General features: G+C 38.9%; 1 protein-coding gene across 2 annotated transcripts in view; it reads left to right on the top strand.

Moving 5' to 3' along the window:
* Positions 1-27,519, top strand: part of LOC149568486 (uncharacterized) — a 162,966-nt gene that overhangs the window by 39,732 nt on the left and 95,715 nt on the right. For both annotated transcript variants that reach the window (XM_089821401.1, XM_089821400.1), the window contains one exon: positions 18,985-19,057. In XM_089821401.1, coding sequence (XP_089677527.1) covers positions 18,985-19,057 — 73 coding nt within the window. The remainder of the gene's footprint in view (positions 1-18,984; positions 19,058-27,519) is intronic.

Genomic DNA, 27,519 nt, shown 5'->3' on the forward strand with positions numbered 1-27,519 from the left:
TATCTACCAATTGAAGGAGAAGCAATCATGACCATGTCAAATGTTTTATTACTAACATGTTTGTTTCTTGTGCAGCGTCTTGTCTCTAATAAGTATGCGGATATAACCGTAGGCTCCCATGAGGGTTATTGAGCCCGGCGTGCCTATAAGAGATAGGACTTGAGAAGCTGATCAGAATGGTACAATAGTAGTATAAAGGGACATATTCATTTTTGAAATCGTTTACTCTAACAACAGAGGCATGCTACAAGTTTAGTATCAAGAAAAGAAGACATTAAAAGGATAGAATCATATTCATTTTTGAAACCTTTTGTTTCAATTTCTACAATAGATAATGAGCAGATAGATGTACAGTCAAAAGTGATAGGAAGATGTGATAAGTACAAGCTATAGGGCTATCAAAATGAGCAAACTGTATTTCAGCATTCTAAAAGGAAAATGACAATTTGTGTAAGAGAATTAATGAGCATTTTTGTGTAAAACAATAGTTTTTAGCTGTACAGAGAGAAAAACACAAACAGCTATAAGTTCACATCAGCAAAGCAGGACCGGAGTGACATCAACTACTACAGCTCCAAGAGGAAATGTTCTAATCTAAAAAACTACATTGTCCGTCGGAGAAAAACTGTAGCTAATGGAGAAGTAATCACAAAGTTCTATGTCATGAAAATGATTCATCATTTCTGAGAAGAATGGCAACCAGGGATTAAACCAAGGAAAAGGTATGTGGCCAGCTAACTCACTACAGCCATGAGATGATATTCACCATGCATAGGGGTAAGCTTCTACAACAGAAATGTAAATGTGATACTACATTGTCATGAGGGTGAAGCATTTTATTTACATATATTCCCAAGTTAACAACATTTGTATATAAGGTGATATGGTATTGGGCTAATAGAGAAGTAAGCAGGGCTTTAGAGTAAGATGCACATGTCATTCATCATGATTGCTATAGGCTTAAGTCTCTAAAAGCATACCTAGAGCTGTCCAGTTGGAGCAAACAATGACAGACTCTCAGATTTTATGATTTGCAGCAAAAGGAGGCTCAATCATCAACTTTCTAAAAAACAGAAAGAGGAAATTGCATCAAGTTTTTCACGCAGAGGTTAACATTCATAGAATAAAGAAGATGACAGAGTCATTCCAATCAACACAATATCAACTAGCACTGTTCAATTTGATGTTCAAAGATCACAACAGATAGAGATATGTATCTGAGGGAAGGCCGCCTTGGCTTATTGCACTGTCTTCAAAACAAGGAAAATGAGGTGCTGAACAGAGGTAAAATAGCAGGCGGCCATAACATGCCTACAAAATAGAGATATCCATAAGGAAAATAAAAGGTTCGAGCTAAGTGATGAAACCCTCAAGAATGGGTATGTCATCTACAGCTGCAAGATAAAGACCAAATCACACCCAAAAAACCCCAAAGTGCATTACAAATGCTGCTGGTTATATGATTAACCCAGTTCCATAATTTTCGAAGGTTCTTTTATTACCTTCAAAAATAGCCGAAGTTTGATCAAAAGTGGAAATACCAACAGCAGAAAGTATGATAATCTAGAAAGCAATAATGGGAACAAAAAAATATCCATCAATAGATTCAACAATAAAGAGAAACCCCAAGTCAATAAAGAAGCTTCAAGTTATTTTTAAACTTAATCATAAATAGCAATGCATATCCATGTATTTTGGTAAACCTAGACGGCCAAAAAAATAGAAGAAAACACATGTATCTTCTTTTACCCCTCAAATTTTGCAAGAAATTTGTGACTCATGGCACAATGACAAGTCACGTTTGTTTCAGAAATAATTCTGAATTTACCCACAGTGGCTACCAGCTTAGAAAACATAGAAACAGAATGAAGAAAGCCATGTATTGAAAGAAAGAAATATAATCTACAGAGAAACATATTTCCAAATAGGAAATACCAAGACTTTCTAAGTTTTTAAGTTATTATTAACTTACAGCATAAAGGGATGGCACCAAAAATGCAGAAAAGTAAGCCACGTTTGCAATGAAGACACCCAGTTGCGGTTCTTAGCAGGAAAGATCAGTCATGACGTTAGTCTCGAAAAGACCCTCATTCCTCTATGAAAATGTCTCCCAACAGCAGAAAAGAATGAAGGTTTCAATAGTAGATTGTTCCCAGCAAACAGAGAGATGAGTTACATCTAGAGAAACCCACATTTCTACTCTTTGTGCACCCAAAATGAGAAAAAACTCCAGTCACGACATTAAACCAGCAAAGATCCAGTCCAAAAAATGCAGAAGTATCCATAATGTCGGCTAGGGTTTCTAAACCCTTATTCGCTGTTTTTTTTCTCTAATGTTCCTGTCATAAAATAAATAAATAATTAAATCATTGTTTATGGGCTGATTGATTTAGTATATCTCGGACCCATTTTTATTTAATTGCTTCCGTAGGTGTGGCTGTCGGCTGTCTTTCTAAACCCTTGGGAGTTCCTCCAAAGGGTATGTAAGCGAGGCATGTAGGTGGTAGTTGGCATGTGTGATTTAGATTATTTTCTTTGTACTGTGAATTCCTGTTGGAGTTTAGTATTGCTTGCCATTTCAGAAGTGAAAGATCTTCTCTACTTGGCTACTCTGGTTTCGGTGGGACTCAATCCTCACCCTATTTTGTCCATTGTATTTCTTTGCTTTGGATCTGGCAAATCCGGAACACCATTCTTGTATGGAACACATATATCTATCTGTGATTGTCTCAATATATTTTGGTATCACTTTGTACAACTTTCTTTAAAGTTGTTAATTCATTCTGGAGGACTTAGCATTAGCGAATGTGAAGAACAATACTGTATTGCCCTCTGCAAGGATCGTAAGGCCTTCCTTGACACACTCACCTCCATCATCATACGGCCTCCTCTCCCCCCTCATTGTATGGTCTCTCAACCCACAACCGTACGACCTCTTAGACACAACTGTACAACCTCTCTACTCTTGCTACCGTATGACCTTCCCCAATTACCGAATAGATACAGCCATCATCGTACAACTTCCAACTACTACCACACGACCTCCCCCATTGCGCGCAACTTGCCCCAACACTACCGTATGACCTCCCTTGTGCTCCAACACTACTGTACGGCCTCCCCATTGTGCACCGTTTGCCAGAATACTACTGTATGACCTCCCCATTGTGTATCTGACGAATATTTGATAGGCATTTCATAGTTAGAACGTGTTGGAAGGGAAACTAAACATTACGGTGGTATCAGAGCCAAAGATCCTGCCAGCCTGTGGACAGTGAATGAAAATTTATAGCCAGAAAAGAAGGAATCCCTTTCAATTGATAGAATGGCAGATCAAGAACCCATTCTTGCCGAACTCATGGCATTACTAAGGGACCTTTTGAGGAATCAGGCATAGATCAATGACACCCAACGACCTATGGAAGAAACTCTCAGGAAATTGGCAGACAATAAGATATCTGGAGAACAAAATGGTCATAGCGCCAACTTGGTGTCGGGTAAGGCAAATCCTCATCCAGTATGCTATCGACCTTCCATGCCAACTTTCCCTTTACGTATAGAGGTACCACACAGAGGAAGGCAACCGACCTTTGAGGAAATTCAAGAACAGTTGAAAGAAGACTGGAAGGATGCAAACTTGGAAGAGGATATATCCGACAAAGATTACACCAATTGAGAATGCGATATTCTGGAGGCGAAAATCGAGGATATTTTAATGACGATCTCAAAAGAAAATTGAGTAAAGTAAATCTGTCACCATTTGATGGGTCCGGATCTATCTTTGCCCAAGCATGGGTAATGAAGGACGATACTTCTAGCTTAATCCAATGGCAGAAGAAGAAGCAATTAAATTTTCCGCACTCCAATTGGAGGGAGTGGTGCATGAATGGTGGCATCATTACACTATTATGTTGGGGCATGACTAAGTAAATACTTATGTAGAATTCACAGAAAGATTGATAGATCAATTCGATGTTAAAGATCCAGAACTTAATTTCAAAGAGTTGGCACAATTGAGATCGGTCGACCAGTACATCACAGAATTCCAGAAACTCCTTGTTTTAGTTACGGACATTTCCGAAAGGAGATGGATAGTGCTCTTCATGGACAGACTGACAGAACCACTGAGGGGTTGGGTAAAAGGTTTCAATCCTGCCACCTTTTTGGAGGCTATAAAAAAGCGCGAAGCATGGCATCATCATCGACACCATCCTCTCACTCCAGATCGCCAATATTTCCGAGGGACAAAGATAACAAACCTTTGCCGAAGAAGCCTTCATTGGACGAAGCTACCAGACAGGAGCTCCGAAGGAAAAAATTGTGTTTCAATTGTAAGGAGCTGTGGGAACTTCGGCATAGATGCCTTAGTAAAAGGAAAATACACTACATCGAAGTCGTTTTTGATGATGTGGATGATCAAGAGAATCTATCCATAGAGGACAATCACCCCCATGAAGACTCCACAATGGTTAATTTGAATTGTACAGAGAGAATTGCCGCATTCGTACGGCATGGAGGAACCATCGTTGTGGCTGGGAGCTCGAGATGTATAGTATTCCAAGTATGGGAAACCCTTCAAGGACAGATGGTCATTGTGATGCTCGATAGTGGAGCCACTCTAAACTTCATAAATTCATCTTTGGTGAAAAGAAGAGGTCTAGCTACAGAGACACACGTAGGATTCCAGGTCAAGGTTGTTGGAGGAACACTTTTACCTTGTACGCACCTTGTTCCCCCACTGAGTATCACCATGGCTAATCACACTGTGACGAAGGATTTCTTTATAGTGGACTTGGATGATATGGAGGTTATTTTGGGCATACAGTGGATGGAGGCACTAGATGAATACACGAGTTTCAAGCAGATGGACTTCACTTTTGTTGTCAATGGAAATAAGTTTGTTCTCTGTGGGATGGCCAATGAGGGACCAAAGGAAGTTTCGACATAGCAAATGAAGGCCATTTTTCGGCATGATGACATTGCATAGGCTGCACATTGTTTTGTTTTGGCAGAACTAATAAAAGGACAACAAACACTCGATAGGGATGATGATCTTTAGAATATCTCGAGTACGCATGATAAAGTTTTTATAGGCATTCCTCTTGGCATACCTCCCCATTGCGGGTTCAAACATACCATCGAGTTGGAAGCTAGCGCCAAACCAGTTATCACCATGCCATATCGCCATCCCAAAAAATTTAAAGACGGAATCAAGAAGATGATTCAGGAGTTACTTGAGAAAGGATGGACTTGTCCCCTTTTGCATCGTCAGTAGTATTGGTAAAAAAGAAGGATGGGACAATGCACATGTGTGTGGACTATCATGCATTGAATAAAAAGACAGAAAATAGATACCCTATTCCTAGGATCCATGAATTGTTGGATGAGTTGCATAAATAGATCTCCATTCTGGATACCATCAGATTTGCATGCGGGAAGAAGACATGGAGAAGATGGCTTTTCATTGTCACTACGGGCATTATGAGTTCCTAGTCATGTCGTTCGGATTAACGAATGCACCAACTACTTTTCAGTCTTGCATGAATCACATCTTCAACGAACAATTGCGTAAGTACTTGTTGGTATTCTTTGATGATATCCTTATTTACGAAAAAACTTGCGAAGAACACTTGAGGCATTTGAATGAAGTCCTAGGGATCATGAAGGCTTAGTCCTTGTTCTCCAAGCAATCCAAGTGTGAATTCAGAATGCAGAAATATTGTACCTAGGGCACGTTGTTAGTAAATATGGAGTGCAAGTCCACCAAGAGAAGATTCAAGCTATCCTTGATTGGCCTCCACCAAAATCACTCTCTGAGTTGCGAGGGTTCTTGGGATTGTGCAGTTATTACCAAAGGTTTGTAAATGGATTCTCTTAGCTCAACACACCATTAACAAATTTGACTAAGAAAGGTTCCTTCCAGTGGAATGAAAAAGCGCAAAACATTTTTGATAATTTAAAAGAAGCAATGAGCACTTGCCCGATTCTCGCCTTACCTGACTTCACTCAATCATTCATTCTAAAGTGTGATGCATCCGGAGAGGGCATTGGTGCAGTATTAATGCAAGATAGACATCCTATAGCCTATAAGAGTCAGAAGCTTACACAAGCAGAGCGTCTATGTTCCATTTATGAGAAAGAGATGTTGGGCATCGTGCATGCATTGACCAAGTCCTGCTAGTACCTGATAGTTGCCAAGTTTGTCGTCCATACCGATCATAATAGTTTGAGATATTTCAAGAGCAACGAGATCTGAACGAGAGGCAACAAAAACGGGTAAGTAAGATTCAAGCTTTTGACTTCGACATTGGATATGTGAAGTGAAAGAACAATGTGGTTGCAGATGCTTTGTCAAGAAAACTCGCCATTTGCTTACTATCTTAGATTTGAGCTAATTGGTAACCACACTTATTGGTGGAATATTCCAAAAACACACTTTCATGTAAGCTAATGGACGGCGACACTCAGGATGATCAGTACAAGGTGGTGGATGACATCGTTTACTATAAGGATCAGATATACGTAGTGCCTGAATCCAAACTGAAGCAAAAAATCTTGAAGGAAATACATGACTCACCTTTGGCCGGACACCCGGGGTTCTCAAAACCTATAGACAACTCAGGGAGAGGTATTTGTGGAAGGGACTTAAAGGAGATGTTTTGCAGTACGTATAGGAATGTGCAGTCTACTAGCAAAACAAATCAGAACACACTTTACCTGCCAGGAACCCTTACTGATACCAAACAGAAGTGGGAAAGTATCTTATGGACTTTATCACCGAACTTCCTAAGGCAAATGGAAAAGATTGTATCTTTGTGGTGGTTGACAGATTGACGAAGTATGCACACTTCTTCGCCACCTACTCAAATTTCTAGGTTGCACAGGTAGCCAACTTATTTTTCAGAGAAGCTTTTCGTCTGCACGGGTTGCCCCGAAACATTGTTAGTGATAGGGATGGTCAGTTTCTTAGAATTTTTTGGACAAAATTGTTTCAGTTGGTAGGAACAGAATTGTCGCCAAGTACTAGCTACCACCCTTAGGCAGGTAGACATATAGAGTTTGTGAACAAGTGGCTAGAAGGCTACCTCCATAACTATGTTTTGGCACAACAATGAACGTGGGTCAAAAGGATGCATCTGGGGGAATACTGTTACAATAGAACTTATCACATGTCTATTGGGATGGCACCCTTCAAAGCACTATATGGGTATGAACCTCTTTCATTTATCGACATGGCATTGGGTGACAATTGAGCACCAAGGGTGAAGGACTGGCTTCAGGAAGGGAAAGACATCTCGAGATTCTTGAAGGAGAACTTACAAAGGGCACAAAATCAACAAAAGGTCTAAGTTGACATACATTGATTCGAGAGAAGTTTCGAAGTGGGAGGCTTGGTCTATCTCAAGCTCCAACTGTACAGGCAATCCTCATTCAAAGCAAAAGGAAAATAAAAATTGAAGCCACGTTTTTTTGATCCTTATCCTGTAACTCGCCGCATTGGTGATGTTGCCTATGAACTGGAACTTCCAGAAGGGAGCCACATCCATATTATTTTTCATGTCTCTTGTCTGAAGAAAAGTTGGGGATAGAACATTGTAGTAACCATAGATCTTCTATGACTCAATGAAGAAGGGAAACTTGTGTTAGAATTGACCGAGATCATTGATGTACAAGAGAAGACTCTGCGGAACCGTACCCTAAGGGAATACTTGGTACGTTGGAAACATTTTCCGTGGGACGACACAACTTGGGAAGGTGAACACATTCTGTAGCATCCGGCATTGCATTTTCTTGCGGATAAACATATTTTGAGAATGTCATAAAATAAATAAATAATCCAATCATTGTTTATGGGCCGATTGATTTAGTATATCTCGGACCCATTTTTATTTAATTGTTTTCGTAGGTGTGGCTGTTGGCTATCTTTGTAAACCCTCGGGAGTTCCTCCGAAGGGTTTTCAAGTGCGACATGTAGTTGGTAGTTGGTATGTGCAATTTAGATTAGTTTCTTTGTACTGCGAATTCTTGTTGGAGTTTAGTATTGCTCGCCATTTCGGAAGTGAAAGATCTTCCCTACTTGGCTACTCTAGTTTCGGTGGGACTCAATCCTCACCCTATTTTGTCCATTGTATTTCTTGGCTTCGGATCTGGCGAATTCGGAACACATATGGAACATATATATCTATCTGTGATTATCTCAATATATTCTGATGTCTCTTTGTACAACTTCCTATAAAGTTGTTAATTCATTCTGGAGGACTTAGCGTTGGTGAATCCAAAGAACAATACCGTACTGCCCTCTGCAAGGATCGTAAGGCCTTCCTCGACACACTCACCTCCATCATCAACACACTCACCTCCATCACCGTACGACCTCCTCTTCCTACTCATTGTATGACCTCTCAACCCACAATTGTATGACCTCTCAGACACAACCGTACGACCTCTCTACTTCTACTATCGTACAACCTTCCCCAACTATTGAACGAACACAACCATCACCCTACAACTTCCAACGACTACCGTACGACCTCCCCCATTGCACACAACCTGCTCCAACACTACCATACGGTCTCCCTTGTGCTCCAACACTATTGTATGGCCTCCCTTGTGCTCCAACACTATTGTACGGCCTCCCCATTGTGCATCTAACAAATACTTGATAGGCATTTCATAGTTAGAATGTGTTGGAAGGGAAACGAAACATTACATTTTCTTCCCAAGTTCATGCTCTGTGAATGACCAAATGACTCTTATTTTTGGGTTTTAATCTTCTCCTTTAACAAATTGAAATGCTGTGTCAAGTTCGGCCTTTTTAAGATTGAGGAAATAAAATATATGTTTATTAATATAATAGTATATGACTTAATATTAATCTATTAGTCACATACTATTATATTAATAAAAATGTAATGACTTTTATTGGTTATTTGTTGCATGTCATCATTTTTGTAATTATTATTTTAGTTGATATTCTATAAGTCAACTTGTAATAACAAATTTTAAATGCACAAGTGTCTGATTAAAAGGGATATATTTATTGTTATTTGCTTGAATATATGTGATCAATATTAATGAATTGATAAAATATAAATCAGTTTGTTAATATTGAGTTTTGAATGCAATAATAATAAAGAAGACTAGAGTCATTATTAGAGTTGTGCCTAATATGTGTCGCCATGTGTTAGGACTTGGAGTTAGCTCTTGCGTTGTAAGTAAGAGACTCCTATGTGATTTGATAGTGGTGACATTATGTTATTGCCATGTGTCCCAGATGTTGTTTTAGATCACAAGGCCTAACTAATGACTTTTGAGTCATTTTAGGAGTGGTTTTAGGTACTTGTGGAGTTCACTTTGAGTCTTCTTCATAGACACTTGGTGGAGAGAGAGTTTGAGGGGATGAGCGCATGTATTTGGAGTTACTAGAGTCCTATTAGGAGCAGTTTTCTCTGATATCCGAGCTACAGTCCCTATTTTGGAGGGAAGTGTTTGAGTTAGGTACTTGTTATATACTTCTCATTTTGAAGGAAAAGGGGGTCAAGATTTTGGAGTAGATTGATGCATATGTGACAGATTTTTGTCTTTGACATTAGCCTTTGTTATTCTGGACTGTTCGTGCAGATCTATTGTTCTTTTGGCCTTTGAGCATAATACAGTTTCTTGAACATGTTTTTGGAGACATATCTAGTTGTATACTTGGTGATTGACGCTACTTGATGTGTTTTGTTCAGAAACCTTTTGGTAATGTCTCATTTCTGCATCTTCCATAGTTGTATCTGTTGTTCATAGGTCATGATCTGTGCACTTAGGTGATATTTCTGAATGTGATTAATTTCCTTTCATAATATCCAGTTAGAGCCTCCTCTTGAAATACTTATATGCATAAAGGATTCTCCAGAAAGTGTTTGGTTTATTTGTTAAGTTTGTTCATTATGTGGAAGTAAAATATTGATCTCCATATCGTATTTGGTGTATCACCTTTGATTTCTGCATTTTTAAAGTTTTCCATTAAAAGTTCTTTCTTCATCCCTTTTCCATCAAAGGTTTACAGTATTCGATAAGATAGGTGAAATATCAAGTGATATCATATAGGATCCAACCTAGAATCGGGAGGTTCAGTCAAGTTATAGGTAACCCATCCCTTTCATTGATCCCATGTTACTCCAAAATTGCTAGAGTTTCAGGACCTTGGTATTTGGGTGCAAAATTTTGGAGTTAACAGTGAAATAACAACAAATTTCTATAATGCACCTTTTCCCTTGAAATAACTTGTCATGCCTAACACTCCATGTGTGCTAGAATAATTTAGATTATAGAATAAGCCAAAATATACCACATTTATCATCCCATCCCAAGATATCATTAGAAAACCTCTGCTAGAAACTTTTAGCATATTGACAGTCAAGAAATAGGTGCTCAAAAGATTTAACAATGCAGTTGGACAAAACATATGGTACCTATTGGGATTAAGGTGTCTCAACCTTTCAGTCCAAACATGCTATTTTATTTATTTATTTTAACCCACTTTGGAAGTCCTAATGTTAGGGAGCTAATATCATAAGTTACTATGTTGGAGCTATGACAGATTTCTATAATGATTATGGCAGTTACAAGTTCGGTGGAAGAGTCCTGGAGAGTTATTTTTTGCAATTGATATTTATGGTGGAGTTCACAATTGACAAGTGGTGTGAGGTAGGTGTTGCATATGGAACGGTAACCATTATGGTTGAGTTATGCTTTGTTGCATTGGAAGTTTCTATGTGCAACTTGTCACTGGTTTAGCAAGTTGACACCACATACCTCTTTGTTATTACTAATTAGAGATGGTTTTGGGAAACCATGGGCTCTTTCACTTGTGTTGAGCTCTATAGTTTGTGCATTCTTTGATGTTAGGTTGGATATCTTCTAAGGAGCATTTATGTGCCAAATATTCTCTAGAATACTCTGCTGCTGTATTTACCCTTGATGAGCATTGGCTCAAGATATTGTATAGTAACTATTGTCGTTGCTCATAATACAATTGACTTCGGCTTTTGGAGTTCAGGTTTTTTATTTCTAAAAGTGTTTTCCCACATATATATGGTGTTGTAAGTTTATTTTCTTAAATCTGATTTTGCATGTGTTTTATCAGATATCTAGTTTGCAATAGCTTAAGGGTTTTTGAGATTTTTTTTGTATCATCTCCTGTTAGATTTAGCATTTGGACGCGTTATTCCGCTCTTGACTTCCTTTCAGTAGGTATCAAGCCTGACCAACTTTGTTATTGTTGTTGGGTAGAATGGTTTTTTTGTGCTGATTTAGTTTTAGTGGGAGTTTTGCAAAGGAATATTTCATAATCTTATTGCAGGTTAGATATTACAAGAACATCAAGCAAAATAGAGATGGATAAATTTAATGGCAACAATTTTGTTTTGTGGAAACACAAAATGGAGGACATGCTTGTAGATAGAGATCTATGGGCTGCAATTTCTTCAACAAAACCCCAAGCTACACCTCAAGATGAGTGGGATAAAATAGATTAAAAGGCCAAGGGTTTGATAAGACTTTGTTTGGCTGATTTAATGCTCCTGAATGTCCATGAAGAGAAGACTGTAGCTGAGCTTTTGAAGAAGCTTGGTGATATTTATCAGTGAAAATCATTGGTAAATAAGTTATTCCTGAGAAAGAAGCTATATTTTGTAATTCCCGAGAAGTTGTATTTTCTTATTCTTGGGAAAGAAGCTATATTTTCTTATCCCTGAGAAAGAAGCTATATTTTCTAGAGGATGAAGGAAGAAGGGTCAATTGCATATCACTTGAATGCATTTAATATGCTAGTTCAATTGAATTCAGTTGGTGATTTTGTTATGTTCTTTGACAAATTCCTAAGATCACCTTGTTATGGCCATGGGAAGCACAAAAACCACTTTCAAGTTGGAGGATGTGGTTGGTTCATTGTTATCTGAAGAAATGCGAAGAAAATCTTCTAAGATGGCTAACACCTCACTAGTTGCTTGTGGTAGAACAATGGAGAAAGGCAAGGACAAGGGTAAATCCAAGTCTCCTGGTAAAAAGTCCAAGGAAAAATGTTGGAACAGTAAAAGAAAAGTAAAAAGAATTTCTTTGATTCTGATTCTAAATAATCCTCTCAAGATGAAGTAGATGCTTTTGTCGCGGCCTTGCCAACACATGCATTAGAAGATGTGTGGTTGATAGATTCAAGTGCTTCTTTCCACATGACATCTCATAGTGATCGGTTTTCAAAGTGTGAAGATTTTGATGGTGGGAAGGCGTATCTTGGTGATAACTCTCACCTGAATGTTGTTGGTCATGGTAGAGTCTAGATCAAATTGCCTCATGGTAGAGTGAAGGGGTTGATGGTGTATTGTATATCCTTAGTTTGGCACAAAACCTACTTTCAGTCAGGAAGCTTGGTGATGTGGTTTTGCAAGTTGTTTACTCAAGCGGTGGATGCAAGATGACAAGAAGCTCTATGATACTTGCTAAGGGTGTTCGGATTGACACCTTGTATAGGCTTGATGCATGCACAATTCACTGCAAAAGGACTTCGGATTCTTCTCCTCACCATCAGATCAAGCAAAGAAGAAGATTGTTGTTCTACATCTAATGGTCATGCTTTCTAGTTTCCTAAGAGTGCAAATGCTTTAGACAGGAAGCTCCCAATAGAGAAGACATTGTTATGGCACCAAAGACTGGGTCACATTGGTGAGAAAGCTCTTAGGGCCCAAAAAAACTAAGAACCTTGTTGAAGGCCTTGATGATTGTAGTTTTGAGTTCGACTTTCTTTGAAGATTGTGTTTATGGTAAACAACGCCGTATTTATTTTTGTTCCAGTTCTCATAAGTCTTTTGTGGTATTGGATTATATTCATTTGGATGTGTTTGGTCGAGTTAATGTTCCTTTAATATCTAGATTTGTGTACTTCTTTTCATTCATAGATGATTATAGTAGGACTTTTGTGTATTTTCTTTGAAGTAAAAGTGAAGTTTTTAGTTGGTTAAGAAATTTAAGTCCTTGATTGAAAATTAGATTGGTAGAAAAATTAAGTGTTTGAGGACTGACAATGGCAATGAGTTCTTGTTAATAATTGGTAACTTTAGTTGGATAAACTATAGTGCAAATATATATATATATATATATAAGTGTGAGATATTATATATATATATATATATATTATATATATATATATATATATATAATATATATATATATATATATATAATATCTCACACTTATATATATATATATATATATATATATATATTATATATATATATATATATATAATATATATATATATATATATATATATATTATATATATATATATATATTATATATATATATATATATAAGTGTGAGATATTATATATATATATATACACTTATATATATATATATACACTTATATATATATATATATATATATATATATATATATATATATATATATATATATATATATATATATATATAAGTGTGAGATATTATATATATATATATATATATATATATATGAGATATTTATTTTTCATTATATTAATTACATTCTAATGAATAGACATGTCTCGTAAAGAGACATGTCTATCCATACTTCATCCTATATTAGAGAGATGACTGCCATTTGGAAACTACATACCAAAAACATTATGGCAGTGCTATTACATTTGCAATAGATCCGAAAAATCAACATGGTATCAGTGCAGGGTTGCAAATGTAAGAAGTTTTCAACCTCTCCAAATTTTTCTCAGCAAACTTTTGATTTCAAGCAATGATTTTTGTTCTTCCTGGCAGCGATTTTTTGGACTAATTATTGGCAGCGACACTAGAAATAATATTTAATACTCAGTATTAAAGGTGGGTGGAGCTATGAAAAACATTCAAATGGTTGAAACTAATGTACAAACAATCTCCCACAAAATTAGAAGGTGGCATTGTGGAGTGACTCTACAGATTTAAATAAAATATAGAAATTCTCTTGCGGTGGCAATAAGTGAACAGCGATTCATGATTCGAGTCACTACACCTTGCGGAGGTTCAACATTTGCATTGCAATATAGTGTTAAGAGTAATAAGATATTGCCTTATTAATTAAATCATTTTGATTTAATTATTAAGTCACTTATTATCTCCAGTTTACTTAAGCTAAACTTTAGGCATATAATAATTAATTATTTTATTAATTGTTATCATGCAACTTAGGTTTTTCCTATTAGGGTTTTGATCTCCTTTTATAAGGATTGATCTCTTTGTAATTTTATTAATTCGCTTTTGATAATAGCAATCTTTCTTTTTGCTCATCAAGAATGTCTCATTTATGGATTTGGGAATTCCAGTCTCCATAGCTTTTTGCTTCTCTTTCTGTGATAGGTGTTTGCATGCAGGTGATTCTTGGGAGCTGTGGGTTTGATATTTCATCAACTTCAACATATAGAACCGACAGAACATGACAATCTTGAAAATGATGTGGAAGAAGGAGATTTATGAGTCCTCGGTGTCTCCATGGCCATGTAACACCAAAGCAAATTGCAGTTCCACTTCAATGACAGAATCCATAGGAAGCCGAGTAGATTTTTAAACCACAGATGCCCATTTAAAAAAAAAGCAAAATGTTTGGCTTATACTGCCTGGAGGTCAACCTGCAAGGGCGAACAAATGCAGAGGAATCCTATCAATACCACGATGGAGTATGTATCAACTGAGGTTCACAATTGATGGAAGCTTTTCGGCAACATTCCTGTTAGGGATTGCTCTTGACTATCACTGCTTGTTAGTATCCGTTTGAGGGTGATAAATTTACAGTTCAATGTTGAATGAGAGTTGCTGAAGTATAAATCTAGAAGTCAATATGGAAAACCTTAATGCAATCTGAGGACTCTAGAACATTTTGTTTATTGTCATAAGGAATTTCATGCCACTGGCGAGCCTTGAAAAATCATTTTCTCGAAATTTGAACTTATGCCTTTCTTGACATTTTGTTTTGGTTGAAAAACTGTGATTGTTGGGGAGAATTAAGTGGGTATGTAGAGGGGAAAAGGGTATGTGCCTCGTCATTTGGGTTATGTGGAGATTTGTCTTTTATGGCTTGAAATTTCCTAACAACTTCTATCTAAAAATCCATACGAGTATGTATTCAAGAACAATATTGTAATTGCTATTCTAAACTTCTTTATTTTCTCTAATTTATTATTTATCACTAATTTGGTAATTCTATTTATATTCTAATCCATATCTAAACTTATACTCTAATATATTACGGAACAGATAATTTGTTTCCAGCATAACCATTGCACCTCCTTAAGGTGCAAGTGCTAGTAAATAGACCTTAGGTAGAAGAGTAGGATGTGTTTTGGGATCAGTGCAGATACACTATTCACAAATTTGGGCTGGGCAGATCAAAAATATCTGACTTGGTCAAAATCTAGCAAAAAAAGACATTGTTGGAAAAAAAACATAAATTTAATGCAAAATACAGCTACAAAGTGTATCTAATGGGTTTGGGGGAAAATTTTAACGCCCTAGTGGGGTCGAGGGGATCCTTTTCATAGTTTTTTAAAGGAAAAAAATGATGCTTCATGCCAAAATTTAAAATCCTAGAATATGGTGCAAATCCAAAATTTCAGTTAAGTGTTCTGTAAATCCCTTAAATGCTTTCCATTTTTTTAGAATGCTCTAATACTGATGTATGTTAACATGGTCGAATACGGCTTTTAATGAAAAATAAATGACATTTTAAAGTGTTTTCTTCCCTTTCTTTCTCCATTTTAGATGTGTGTAAGGCAGAACACCAGTTAACCCATCAACTTGCTGAGTACTCAGTACATACCAAAAAGCTTGCTTGTTATTGCCAAAAAAATTGGCACAAAAAGTCATTAAATTCAACTCTCAAAAGCTTGGCTGCAAAAAATTTGGCAAGTACTCAGCAACTCACTGATTCTGTGAATAATGGCAGTTTGTGATCTATGCCCATGCACACATATAAGACTGTTTTTTACAAATGCAGCATTTATGCTGCCTTGATTTTGCTCGAGTCAGCATCCACAACTCTTTAGTTTAGTTTCTCTATGCAATTTCTGATCAATTGTTTAGTCACATTGCAGTTTTTTTTCTTTAAGTTCTTTCCAATTAAGGAAAAAATTAAAGATTTTGGATTTTGATTAGTTAATAGTTTTAGTTTCTGGTTTTGGGTGTCTTTCAGATTTCAGTGATTTGTAGCTTTCGTAAAAATTTGCAGTTTTCAGTATTCTTGATTTCATCATTTTGAGTGTTCAAAAGTAGGACTCGACAATTTTCAAGTTTCTTAGCTTCCAAAGCTGCTCATGTTTTTTAGTGGTTTCAATCCTGGAATGGCCAGCCTTAGTCTTATTGTGCAGAATTTGGTTGCCCTGCAGTTTCAGACACAGCAGATATCTGAATGTTCCACAGTTACGGTAATGATCAATCTAAGATTATTTCAGTTTTTCATGTGGAATATAATTTGGGTTTCTGAAATTCTTAAATTGTATTCATTGTGTGTTCACTTGGGATTCAAGATGTGGGAATAAAGGGATTCATTTTTTAACTCCTTTGTTTACTTTCTGCTGTGAAAATAAATTGAAAGAATAGTAGATAGGATAGTTTTCATCCTAGTTCGAATAGGGGTTGGTACATATTGTTCTTTGCTGCATGAGACATGGAAGAGGTCTCTTTGGTTGGTACTCATGATTTTAAGGGTAAAGATTCGTCACAAACCAAAACCAAAATACCATCTTTCAGGATCAAGCCCTAGATGCACTTTTGTATGTTCCCTTTGTATATTGAGGTCCCTATGTTGTCTACAATCAAAGTGCCTTCTTTAGTTCTGGAGCCTTTGTTAGTGCATTATTTCTTCTGTTTTCTATCATATTTTCCCCAAGCTGTAATGTCCCCTTTCTAGGATGACAGACATTTGTTCATGGATTGGCTTACTATTGGAGTTCCCATAGGCCAATAGAGTGTGTAGGGGACTCATATAGGGCATATAGACCCAAACATGAACTTTTCAGGCTGGTTTGGGCAGTCAACAACAGGTTTCTAAAATTTAGGAGGGATCCCTAATTTTTAGGGACTGATTGGGAGTTGTCTAAGAGGCCTCCAGAGACCATTGGGGACATTTCAGAGACATTGGATGCATCTCCTGATTTTTAGGAAGAACTCCGACTTCACTGACACACACTCTGAAGATGCACACAGCAGAGGAGATTCATTAGTACTCAGTTTTAGAGTGACAGTCTCAATCTCTTACTTTTTAGGAGGCAGTTCCTTGATTGTAGGAGGAGATTCCTACCTTTTAGGAGGTTGTGACGTTTTCCAGAGTTGAGGTTCTATGAGATCACCCGCTGGTCTCAATTTCAAGAGGTTTGGGTGTGTTTCCTATTTTTCAGGAGTATCCCTAAATTTGAGGGTGAGACTGCCAGTTGGCCTAGGTTGTCTGGCATCAGTCACAGGCAGGTGCAAACTCAGTTTCATGTTTTGGAGGTGTTTGGGTTGTTTTTTGGCTACCTGGGAAATATTTTAATATATTTAAATATTCTTCTAAGTTAGCATTTTAATAATTTAAATAAGGCTAAGTGCTTAGCTATTTTGGAGTGATAAGGAGTTTTCTGGCTCCATCTAGATCGATTTGCCTATGTGTGATAGCTCGTTGGAAAGAGCTCAATCTCTACTATTTGATTATCACGTACAGGGACCTATTTGATGCTTGGAGCTATTTGTCATTAATAAAGTAATGATTTCTTTCTATTTGGATGACTTTATTGGGGAAAATAATATTATATTATAAAGTTCAAATGAATTCCACTTTAGGTTTCTTTTAGGGTTCGAATTGCCTTGAAGAGGGGATATAAGGAGAAGACGACTCCTTGTGCAGGTGTTAGCACAGATAGAAGGTGCATTTAGGACAACATTTCTAGAGCTTCGACAAGCAAAAGAGGAGTTAACAAAAATCAAAGAAGAATGGGTCCTCTTGGAGAAAAAAATGCAAAACTACGAAAAAGATTGGGAGTTGGAGAAGGTGACTCAGGCAGAGAAATTAGCACTGGCAAAAAAGGATCGAATGGATGCCTTGCAGCTACTTCAGACAGCCTGAGCCAAGCAGTTGACAATGGAATGAGGCTTGCGACTTTTAAGGCAGCAATGCACCTCCAATTCAGGGACGTCTTCCCACCCTACCTCTTTGAAGTGTGGATTTGCTAGTTCATTTTGTATAAGTTGTTTGGAAGACGACTTCTTTTTAGGGGGATAATGTAGAGGCTTAATAAAACATTAGTATAATATAGTCACGATTAAGAATAGTAAGGGGTTCGGGCAGTTAGGTAGTAAAAGGATGTGTCAGTTGGTTTTCCTAACCAACCAAGGATATATTTAAGGACTCTTGGACTTGAAAGATGTATGAACTATTTTGGAAATAAAAAAGAAACTGTTTTCCTTCTCATTAATATGGTATTGATCTGTTATGTATTGTAGATGGTATTGGATACTAATAAAGTAGATAAGTGTACTTGTAATTCTTGCTATAATTCATCTACAAGGAGTTTGTTTATAAGCGCACCTAAGTGTGCTTAACTGCACATAGTAGTCCATGCTTTCCATGCCTATTTGATCCATTGATTTTTAGGCAGCATAGCTGTACCTTCTTATAGTTGGTTCAATAGCACAACCTATTTTTACCTTTTTTCTGCAGTTTATAGGTCTATTGGGCGTGTTAATAATTCGGATAATTCTCTATTGCCCAGGATAGAAGTTATGCCTCTCAGAACTTTGACTAATTTATCTTTCTACATTATCCAAATAAATTATTTATCAGGACATCATGAAATCATATTGCCAGGTCTATCTTCAAATTTTGTAAATTTAACTGAATGAAAGACCAGTAGTTACTTGGACATGTGATTAAGTAAACACTGGGGCAACTTTTTTTGAACCTTTGGTGTACACATATAGTCATAGAGTGTGACAAAATTTCTTGCAGATATTGGACAGCGTCAACTTTGACCGGATCACCTTACTACGGTTTAACTGCTGATGGCAGTGTTCCTGCTCAGGTATTTTAGTTTTAATTTTCTTGATTCTTTGTGTTCACGATTTACGTAGAAATCACATTTATTTAATCAAAGAATAATGCAAAAAATAATAGTACAAGACCATGTTGTGTTGGTAGTATATATTATATACATCTTAATCTTTTACACATTTTATAGCAACTAAGGATTAAGTTTTCTGAAATGGGAAAATTAAAAATCCAAAGACTATTTTGTATTCAACAAGAAGGATAATTGGTTATCTAAGTTAGTTTTCAAATGCTCTTGATGCTTAAAATTGAATTATTTCATTATATCAAAATCTAGGTGCAACAGAAATTGGTCATATTTTTAGAGAGGTTTTTTGTTGTGTATGTTTGTGCAGAAGAAAGAATGGCAGTGGGAGATTTGCAAGAATAACTGGTTATTCAGTCATTTTATAATTCTTTATATATGAGTTTATCAATCAAGTTATTAGTATATTAATTGCATGCTTTTTAGAGTATTCTTTCTGCCCAACAAAAGATAGGGAAACTTTCTAACTTAGCTCTTATACTGCCTAAGCAGATGGATCATAACACAAACTGGATTGTTATTTAAGCTATTCTATGAAGGAAGTCATTTTTAGTTGCTAAAATGGTAACTTTACTTTCCATATTGGCATGTCCAAGGATTTATCCAAGTCATTTTCCTATACACATATTTATCACCAAAAATAGTAGTTCTCCAGGCAATGGACCTATAGAAAGCTCTGAAATCTCTGATAAGGGTCTATAACAGTTGGACAAACGTGCAACCCCAGAAAGTATACTGGATATTTTACTCCTTGTTGGCTACAACATTCATCTAGGAATCAAGTTCTGCCTTAACTATTATTACCAGCCAGAACTTTAAACAAGATCTGCCAACCAATAGGATGCTGATCCTTCTCGTCTGTCACCATTTTTACCACCTAAAGTCTGGATTATCATGCGAATTAACTGGAGGCATGATTGGAAGCAGGATGTTGAATTGTCTGTTATATGCTATTTCTTTCAGGAGGATGAAAGATCCCGAAGTGGATTTGAACTGCAATTCTGTTTTTAAATTTTTTTTTTCCAAGTTTGCTAAGTGTTTTGGTATTTTGCAATTTTTGATTTTGGTTTTTCAAGTTTTTTAATTTTTTGGTATTTACTATTTTTTATAATGCTGATTGCAATAGATAAATCTGAAAATCTACTAACCAATGCTGAAACGAAATAAATCAATGACTAACTGGCGATTTTCTGATTCTTATTTCTCAAAATTGATTTCTACATACCCGTACTCCCAACTGTACAGATCCGATCTGTACCACAGAAGACAAATAGCAGTGGTGAGTTCTACAAAATTCTGATCTCTTTTGTGCTGTCTCAAATACTGCTTCCGTGCAAGGACAATTCTGCAATTTTAATGCTGGCAGCTGTTAACCAAGTGCCATGTCCAGCTGGGAATGAATATTATCACTGCCTGTATCTGTATGACTAGGGAAGAAATGGATTGAAATGCATAAACCTTCCGCTAACTTCCTGATCTGTACTTACTGTCCACTATGAGTTGCCTCTTCAAGTTTGATTCAAGATCTCTCCTCAAGATTCAATGCTTCTCTGATGGAACCTTTGATCTGTGCTGAATTTTAAGTACCAGGAAGGCTGGGGTTTCATCCAACTTCTTCCACTTCCAACAGTTTTTGTTCTCGGAAGCCTGATTGCTGCTCAAATACTTAGGAAATAATTTAATTGTTATTTTATTTAAATCAAACTTAGGAAATATTTTAATTATTTCCAATTTATTCATAAACAGATCTTTTGGATGGCAAATTGAAATCTGACTAAAACCATCAGTCCACGGATGATACTTGAGTGCTGCAGGCGAACTGACAGTCTCCCCTAAAATAGGGATCCTCCCTAAAATAGGAACTACAACCATAGTCTCCAGAATGATTTCGAGGTCTCTTGATGTGTTTTGTTAACTCCTAGTCAAACCCTAAAATGTAGGAATTCCCCTTTAAAATTTAGGAGATTGTCCGAGATTGATAAATGTAGCTCACAAAGCCTCTGGATGAGTCTCCTAACCTGCGATACAAGACCCCTCTAAAAAGCATCGGATCTTGATACCGAAGTGATTTGGATCCGGATCCCTGTTAGATTCCTCTTGGATGCGAGCAAGATTCTGGAATGGAATTTGGATTCTCTGTAGATCCCTCACACAAAGGGATCCATAGGGAACCTGCCAGAATCCAGATTCCATTCTGGAATCCTACTTGAGTCCAACAGATCCGTGAGAACTCGAACATCTGAGCAAAGGCAAAAGGGGCTCATTTTACCTTTTTAAAATAGTCTTTAAAAATTAAAGTCACTGAACCATAAAATATAGATCCACAAAAGCGTTAGGTGCCACATTATCTTTATTTTGACACTGAATGTCTTGAGCCATTGATAATTCATCTGAGATACCTGAATATGAACCAATATAATCCATGATTATCTGATCTCAAAGAACTCAATTATTGTGGTTAATGCGACCAAATGTTGATCTATGCTAACTACTGAAGCCTTTGGCACCATTGATAATAAAAGGATTTGTATCAAGCCTTTAGCAACATAAGCACTGAAGATTTGGTAACAATCAAAATGTGATCATCTAAGCAAAGAGAAGCTACTGGAACTAATCACATAGGAAAAGGAAACTCACGAGTGTATCTTTGTAGTAATTGTTATGGCATAAATTTTACACCCTAGTGTAAAGGCCATCCTCGCATTTCGTCCACCTTAGCATTAGACACAAAATGTGCCGTCACCTCCTTCATCTTTTTCACCTTGCTAGCTCGTCTATGACTCAATTCCACATGATGAAGCCTCAGCGACCTTTAGACACGTGTGTGCTGCAAAGATGTCCACGTGATGTGCTCTTGTTTACGAATCTACAAATTTGTAGGGACTGTTTGAGCATTACAAACTACCTTGAAGTTGTAACACCCATGATGATGGCTCATCCTACACGGATTCCATTTGGGTTATTCAAAAATCCCTCTTTTGCATGCATTTGGTCTTCTTGGCTAGTTATTCTCACTTGGTTGTATTCTCATACCATCTTGGCAGACTTCGCACCACCGTTTTTGTGCCATATCTTGTTCTACACACCTTTTTTCTTGCGAGTTCTTCCATTGTTGGATAGCTCAAGCTTTCATATTTGGTCCTATCTCACACATTTGATCTCTCTACCTTCATTTGGGGAGTTCTCACCATATCCTTCATGTCCTTATGCATATTATCTTTCTTATCATATTTCTACTTCAGATTGTCAATGTTGCTATTTTCTACTCAGTTATCTATGACTGGTTTTGTCGAGTCTAATGACTATTCATGGAGGTGGAAACACCAAAGTAGGGGTTTGATTGTGGCAAGCCTCTTAAATGGCCACAACAATTTTCCCTTTGTGTTTGTGTGCAAGTTTTAATCATGGATTTTGTTAGCCGACTGGATGGTTCCGATGATATTTTGTATTCTGTAGCCGACGGTTCGGCGGTGTTTCTGTATTCTGTAGTCGACGGTCCGGCGGTGTTTCGGTATTCTGTAGCTGACGGTTCGGCGGTAAATAGTTTGTAACAGATAGAATAATTGTGGCCGACGGACTCCTTCGGGAAGGTTCGACAGTAGTATTTATATCCCGTCTGGGATCATTGTAAAGCATCATTAATCTACTATTGCGAATATTATTCTGCTATTCTGGTGTTATTGTCTGTATGTGTTGACTTCTTTACCTGTACGGTAAACATTTGGCGCCGTTGCCTTATGAATCTGGAAGGTGGGAGGAATGAAGATTAATGCCAAATCAGCTTAACAAGGATCGGAATAAGGCGAAGGGAAGAGATGGAATCCGTATTGCGCAAGAGAATTTAATTCTAGCACAGCAAGCCGAACGCCGACGAAGATTTCAGAGGATTGCCGACGGAAACCGAAGTGCGGAGAAATTGTTGGAGGAGACTCGGCAGCGGGTGGAATTGGTGGAAGAAGCACGGGAGGAGTTCTTGAATTTGTGTTCGCCGAGGGAAGAAAATTCAGATGGGAGAGCATCAACTCGCACGGCTCGCAGTGCAGACGGAGCACGAGCATGGAGTGACCTCTTCGTCCAAGATAGACTTCCGCGGGAAACAATTTCGGAGGATCCTTCGTCTTCACCAAGGGTTGCAGCTGTCGACACCTCTAGTGTGGGAGTGCAGACTGCCGGTGTGGGAGTGCCGACCACTGTAGGAGTGCAGATCTCCAGAGTTATGGTGGGACCCAAAGAAAAATTACCAAAATTTGAAGGCGATGGTACAGCCGACCCCCTCTGACATTGTAAGACATGTGAGACGATCTGGCGGGCAAATGGAATCACAGATGCCGACGAATGGGCCAGGCAATTTCCGGCAACCCTACGGGGTGTCGCGATTGATTGGTTTTCGGATATGGATCCGCAAAAGCTGGATACATGGGATAATATTAAAAAGGAGTTCTTGGCGGAATTTAAACTCTTGCGGGATGATAATGAAATTGTAGCGGAAATTTTCAATACCAAGCAAGGGAAGCACGAAACTGTTCGTGTCTACGCCAGGAGATTGAAAGACTTAATAAACAAAATGAAAAGCAAGCCAACGGACGGATTGCAGAAAAGGTGGTTTGTGGACGGCCTACGCTCGAAGTTGCGGAGGAAAATGAAAATTGTGCCACCATTGTCGTATGTGGACGCGTATAACAGAGCATTGGATCTTGAAAGTGAACAGAAGACAAAGAAGAAGAAAACTAGCTCATCTGATTCTGATGACGATGAGCCTGCCGGAGATGATAGCAGTGACGACGAAGGCAGCAGCAAGAAAGTTCGGGCCCTACAGAAGGATATGATCCGCATGATGAAGGAGTTTAAAAATATGCAGAAGGAGCCAAAAGGTAGTGAACTGTGGTGTACGGAATGTAAGACCGACAGTCATACTAAGGGATCGTGTTCGAAGAACCAATTCTGCGACATCTGTCAGATCATGGGCCATTCAACAAAGGACTGTCCCTTTAACATGAAGACAAGAGGATCTTCGCAGGTGTTTCTCACACAGGAGGCTTCCCCGTCGGGTAGTAGCGGAAACATGAATACCCCCGGTGCTACATCTGGAGGATACAGGAATAATAGCAGAGGGCAAAATAACAACAATGCAACCAATCACAATAATAATGGGAGTCGAAGTCGAACTCAGTATGATGCAAACGGACGGCCAATCGTTCAATGCCGAGCGTGTAATTTGTGGGGTCATTTTGCGCGGGATTGTACAGTGGCAAACACATCGAAATTATTATGCAGATGGTGCGGACCCGGCGATCACGAAGATTCCAAGTGTCCGAAGGCTGGAGTAAACTTGATCACTGTTGGCACGGATGTAGAGGAGGTTCTGGCAATTACACGGAGGCAAGCTGAGGAATAGAGAAAAGTGGGGGAAGCGCAGGCGGACATTGCAGAGGCATCGTCGGCGGGGACATCTCAGTTGAAGGATATCACCAACACCTTGGCAAGGAACTTTGCAGAACAAAACATTGTACGACAGATCTTACAAACGAAGATACCAGTCAAGATAAGTGACCTTCTCACAATGCCCCAGTTATGGACAGCCATTTTGAATCATACACCGTTTCCGAAAGCACCGGAGGACACAGGAAGGGATAGTAGGGAAGTGATGACAACAGACCCAATACTGCTGGCACTCACATCCGGACGGCATCCGGCGGTTGTCGAGATGGGGATTTTGGGAAATGTTTTGACAGAGACAATTGTTGACGGAGGGTCTGGCGTGAATGTGTTGCCGAAGGATACTTGGAAGAAGTTGGGAAAGCCGACGCTGTGGCCACCTACATTCCAGTTACTCACGGCAGACCAACATGGAATCAAACCATTGAGAATTCTGAAAGCGCAACCGGTAACAATTGGTACGCAACCATTTTTATTGGATTTTATGGTCATTCCATTAAAAAGAAAAGGCTATGATGCTATTCTGGGACGGGATTGGTTGGTGCAAGCAAAAGTAAAACATGATTGGAAATGCAATACCCTATCAATGGAGCGCGGAGGCAAAAGATTCATAATTGACCTGCACACGCAAAATGGTTGGCGAGGAGGCAGCATTGTCAGATTCTGACAGTGAAGGCGAGAGTGATGACGAAGGAAAGAGAAGAATGGAACCGGATGAAGGAGTATTGAGACTTGACGGAGGATCGAATGACGACGACCTGGACTCGGTGAATGGCCTTTACCACTGGCAGATAGAAGACTACGAACTCTTTTCGAGTTGCAATATGTTAACGATCGACGAAGATAAGAAAAAGGAGGAAAACGAATGTCCGGAGGAATGCAGGGAAGCGGAAGAAGGAAAAGCTGCCATGGCTGAAGCTGAGGGGAAGAACATACAGTTTGAACACAAAAAAACGAAAATTCCCACTGTTCGGTACATGGTGAATAGACCGCGCGGAAAGAAAAGGTTACACCGTAGCATAAAATTAGTGGAAGGGCACCGACAGCACGGAAATAATCCAGTTGCGTGACAACCGCAGGCACAGTGGGCGACGGGGGTGGCACAGAACAAACGTAAGCCGTACAACGGTCATAATGAAATCAAAGTGGAAAAGTTTAAAGGTAGGTGGGTTGGACCATATCAGATTTGGAAGGTCGGCGACAATGGAACGATCAGATTATCAACTTTGGACGGGCAGAAAGTACCTCCGGATGTCAACAGATCCAAATTCAAAATATATGGTGCCAGGAAGACTCCGTCGCTATCACAAGATGGCCAGTTGACTCCATCGTCGTTGTAGAATGGCGACGCCTGGAGGCAAAATGGAGGTACCTCTGTTATTTGATTTCTTTTAAGAAAAAAAAAAAAAAAAAAACCGACTGGAAGTCCCGCGGGCAACTGCCTGTCCGCGGGCACTTAAAGTCCCGCGGGCAACTGCCTGCTTGCGGGCACTTAAAGTCCCGCGGGTCCGCGGGCAAGAGACCCCCGCGGAGTGTAAAGCCCCGCAGCATATTTACTCCGACAGAGAAAGGATGAAGACTGACAGCATAAGTTCCTCCGGCAGAAAAAAAGAAGAGAGAGCCCCCGCGGGCATTATATTTTATAAAATCCTCGCCGTTAACCGCCAGTGAAAGAATAGTCCGCGGGTAAGGAAACAAAGCCCGCGGGTAGGAGAAGAACAGGCCGCGGGGAGAACAAAAAGGCCGCAGGGAGAACATGAAGGCCGCGGGTGACGCAGGAATCCGCAGGGAGAACAGGAAGGCCGCAGGTGAGGACAGAAAGGCCGTGGAGTAGGACGCAGGCGCTAGTCAGAGGTTCAGTACTATAAAAAAAGAAAAAAAAAAAGAAAAAGTCGACAAAATCAAGTTGTTCAGAATGAGTGACAGATGATGCCAAAGGGAAGGGGACGCATCCGTGGTTGCCAGAAAGAGTGCAGAATCGGCAGATAATGACAGAAATGGTGTGATTCGTGCATTCTTGTGTGGGTTGCGAAGTGTTAATTTGGTCTTGGATGACAAAGGGAAGGGGACGCATCCGTGGTTGCCAGAAAGAGTGCAGAATCGGCAGATAATGACAGAAATGGTGTGATCCGTGCATTCTTGTGTGGGTTGCGAAGTGTTAATTTGGTCTTGGCGGCGAGGGGCGCTGCCCCTCGACCCCGCCGGGGGAGTTGCCCCTTGGATCCCCAGTCGTGGCGGATATCAGTTGTGGGAGTCTGACCAGTTGAGAAGAGTTGAAGTTGCTGCAGGCATGGACTTTCTGTGTACTAGAGGCAGTGGGAGCAGGTGTTGGCTGTGAGGCTGTCTTGGTGGATGCGTAGAGAGCTCGGGAGGAGCTGATCATCCAATTGGAGGCAGTGCAGCGACACTTGGCTTAGGGTACTGAGGAATTGAAAACAAAGAAAGCAGCACAGGTGGCTATCAAGGTCAGCTTGAGGAGACAGTATTGTGTTAGCAGAGGCTACAGATGTAACGGGATGAATGTCGAAGTGATATGACAGAAGCAGATTTCTCTTGTTGTAGTCACTCTATTAATGTATTTTGTTTGTTAATTTGTCTCAGATATTTTGTCAGTCGTCAGGAGACGACTTTTCTTTTTGGGGGGGATGGTGTTAGCCGACTGGATTGTTCCGGCGATATTTTGTATTCTGTAGCCGACGGTCCGGCGGTGTTTCTGTATTCTGTAGCCGACGGTCCGACGGTGTTTCGGTATTCTGTAGCCGACGGTCCGGCGGTAAATAGTTTGTAACGGATAGAATAATTGTGGCCGACGGACTCCTTCGGGAAGGTTCGGCAGTAGTATTTATATCCCGTCTGGGATCATTGTAAAGCATCATTAATCTACTATTGCGAATATTATTCTGCTATTTTGCTATTATTGTCTGTATGTGTTGACTTCTTTACCTGTACAGTAAACAGATTTGAGAGCTTCAACT

The sequence above is a fragment of the Cupressus sempervirens genome, chromosome 3, assembly GCF_028749045.1.
Source record: "Cupressus sempervirens isolate cs-2001-9-10 chromosome 3, ASM2874904v1, whole genome shotgun sequence".
Lineage (NCBI taxonomy): Eukaryota > Viridiplantae > Streptophyta > Pinopsida > Cupressales > Cupressaceae > Cupressus > Cupressus sempervirens.